Here is a 1,923-nt window from a genome sequence, read left to right as displayed (position 1 = left end):
GTAGTTCAAAATTGTAGTACTTAATTGTTTAGTTTTGCAGTAGTTAGGAGGCTATTCTAGATCAATTAGTGTTGTACTTAATTGGTCTGTTAAGTTCATATTTTATATCAAATTGGAAGTTTGAATGTGAATTGATCAGTGTCTCTTTTGTAACTTCTAGTGTGAATTGATCAGTTTCTCTTTTATAACTTGCCCTGTGTTCTAACTTGCCCTGTGTTCTGAAATTAGTTCTGGGATCGACTACTCTTATTGACAAAAACACAAATGCATTGAGAGGTAGTGTAGTTGTTGTTCAAAAACTGAGCTAATAACACAAATGCATGGCTGGAAAATACATAACACAAAGTCATGGTTGAAAAATACATAACACAAATGCATTGAGAGGTAATAAAAAACCATTGTCTTGCATGGTTCAAAAATACATAGTCTTGCTAACACAAAGGCATGGTTCAAAAATACATTACACGAGTGTTCAAAATAAACTAAAGAGTAGCTTGTTGAAGACCCTTTTAACATGGGCCAAAATCATAACAACTTTCCAAATGAACTACTTCTAGTTTTTCCTGTTTGCTTTCATTTGTTGCAACTGTGAGGTGCTGACTGCATCTTTTCCCTTCCATTTTAGGCCACGAGGTTTAAAGCCAATGTCTATATTGGTTGGTGAAGCACTCTTCAATTTTGTTGGCCCATGTAGAATCTTCTCACTTGATGTACCAGGCTGTAATATAAGAAAGAAAATGTAAGATCATAATATAACTATCAGAATATACACCAAAACAGAGTAAACATACATTAAATACTTGGGCTCCAGTTGTAGGATTAGAGTAAACACCAAAACCAGTTGCAGGACTTCTGTTACCTCCAGTAGCAGCAGCAAATGAGGCAGAATTATACGGTCTTTTGTGACCTGATAAAAGTGGCAGTTGACTAGAAGAACTATCACTTTCAGTAACAAATGGGGTCCCTCTTGCATTAGCTTTTTTTCTTCCCAATCCTCTTCTAGTCCCAACTTGAACCCTATTTTGAGGATGTCTTGGCACAGATTCTGTGTCAGCACAAATAGAACTTGGTTGACTTGATTGTGTAGTTGCATATGTGGTTCTGAAAGTAGAATGTGATGGACCTCCCATTGTAGACTATATAGCATAAATAAGGATATATGAATAACTTGTAGATCAATCAGAAAATGTAAATGAATTATTAAATCTAATCTTACTGTTGTTTGAGTAGTTCTTGGCACAACAGTGGTATCAGCACAAACAGAACTTTGTTGACTTGATTGTGTTCTAACCTATTGAACAAAAATAAGGAGATATGAATAACTTATACAATGAAAATTAATGCAAATGAATATGTAAATCAAATCTTACTCCTGTTTGAGAATAACTTTGTTAGCTTGAATTTCCTTGACTTGTAGGTTGAGAAGTGCTCCCCCTCGTATACTATGTCACCACAAAATAAAATATATGATTATAATATATATAAACTTTAAGCAATTTACAAATGTGAATATGAAGTATTACTTACTCTTGCACACACAGCTTTGTTATGACCAGTTTTCTTGCATATGGTACATGTCATCTTTACTCCCTTTCTTAAAGCTTCTTATTGATGGATTTGTAGTTTCAGGCCACATCCTCATAGTTAGAATAGGTTGGATGAAATGGCTATAAGCCTTGAGGAATGTTTCCTTCTTATACCAGTGCTCTACATGTTGATCAGGATCTTGATTCAAGTAATAATAAGCACAAATAGCATGAGGGCAAGGAATACCTCTCAACATCCACAACCTACAGTCACAATGTTTCTTCTCCAAGTCAACAACAAATGAATATTCCCCCTCACTAATTTCAAAACCATTCAACCCATTCCATTGAACATTACAATTATTTGAATACTCCTTGTTTCTAACATTACAGTTCT

General features: G+C 34.5%; 1 protein-coding gene across 1 annotated transcript in view; it reads left to right on the top strand.

The window, feature by feature from the left end:
- Positions 1 to 743, top strand: part of LOC107062630 (uncharacterized) — a 1,377-nt gene extending 634 nt beyond the window's left edge. The window contains exon 3 of the mRNA XM_015313505.1: positions 626 to 743. Within this exon, the coding sequence (XP_015168991.1) occupies positions 626 to 743 (118 nt within the window). The remainder of the gene's footprint in view (positions 1 to 625) is intronic.
- The last annotated feature ends 1,180 nt before the right edge of the window (positions 744 to 1,923 follow it).

The sequence above is a fragment of the Solanum tuberosum genome, unplaced genomic scaffold (genome assembly GCF_000226075.1).
Source record: "Solanum tuberosum cultivar DM 1-3 516 R44 unplaced genomic scaffold, SolTub_3.0 scf00251, whole genome shotgun sequence".
Taxonomy (NCBI): domain Eukaryota; kingdom Viridiplantae; phylum Streptophyta; class Magnoliopsida; order Solanales; family Solanaceae; genus Solanum; species Solanum tuberosum.
Note: the sequence above shows the minus strand (reverse complement) of the source record. Positions and strands in the feature narration are given on the sequence as shown.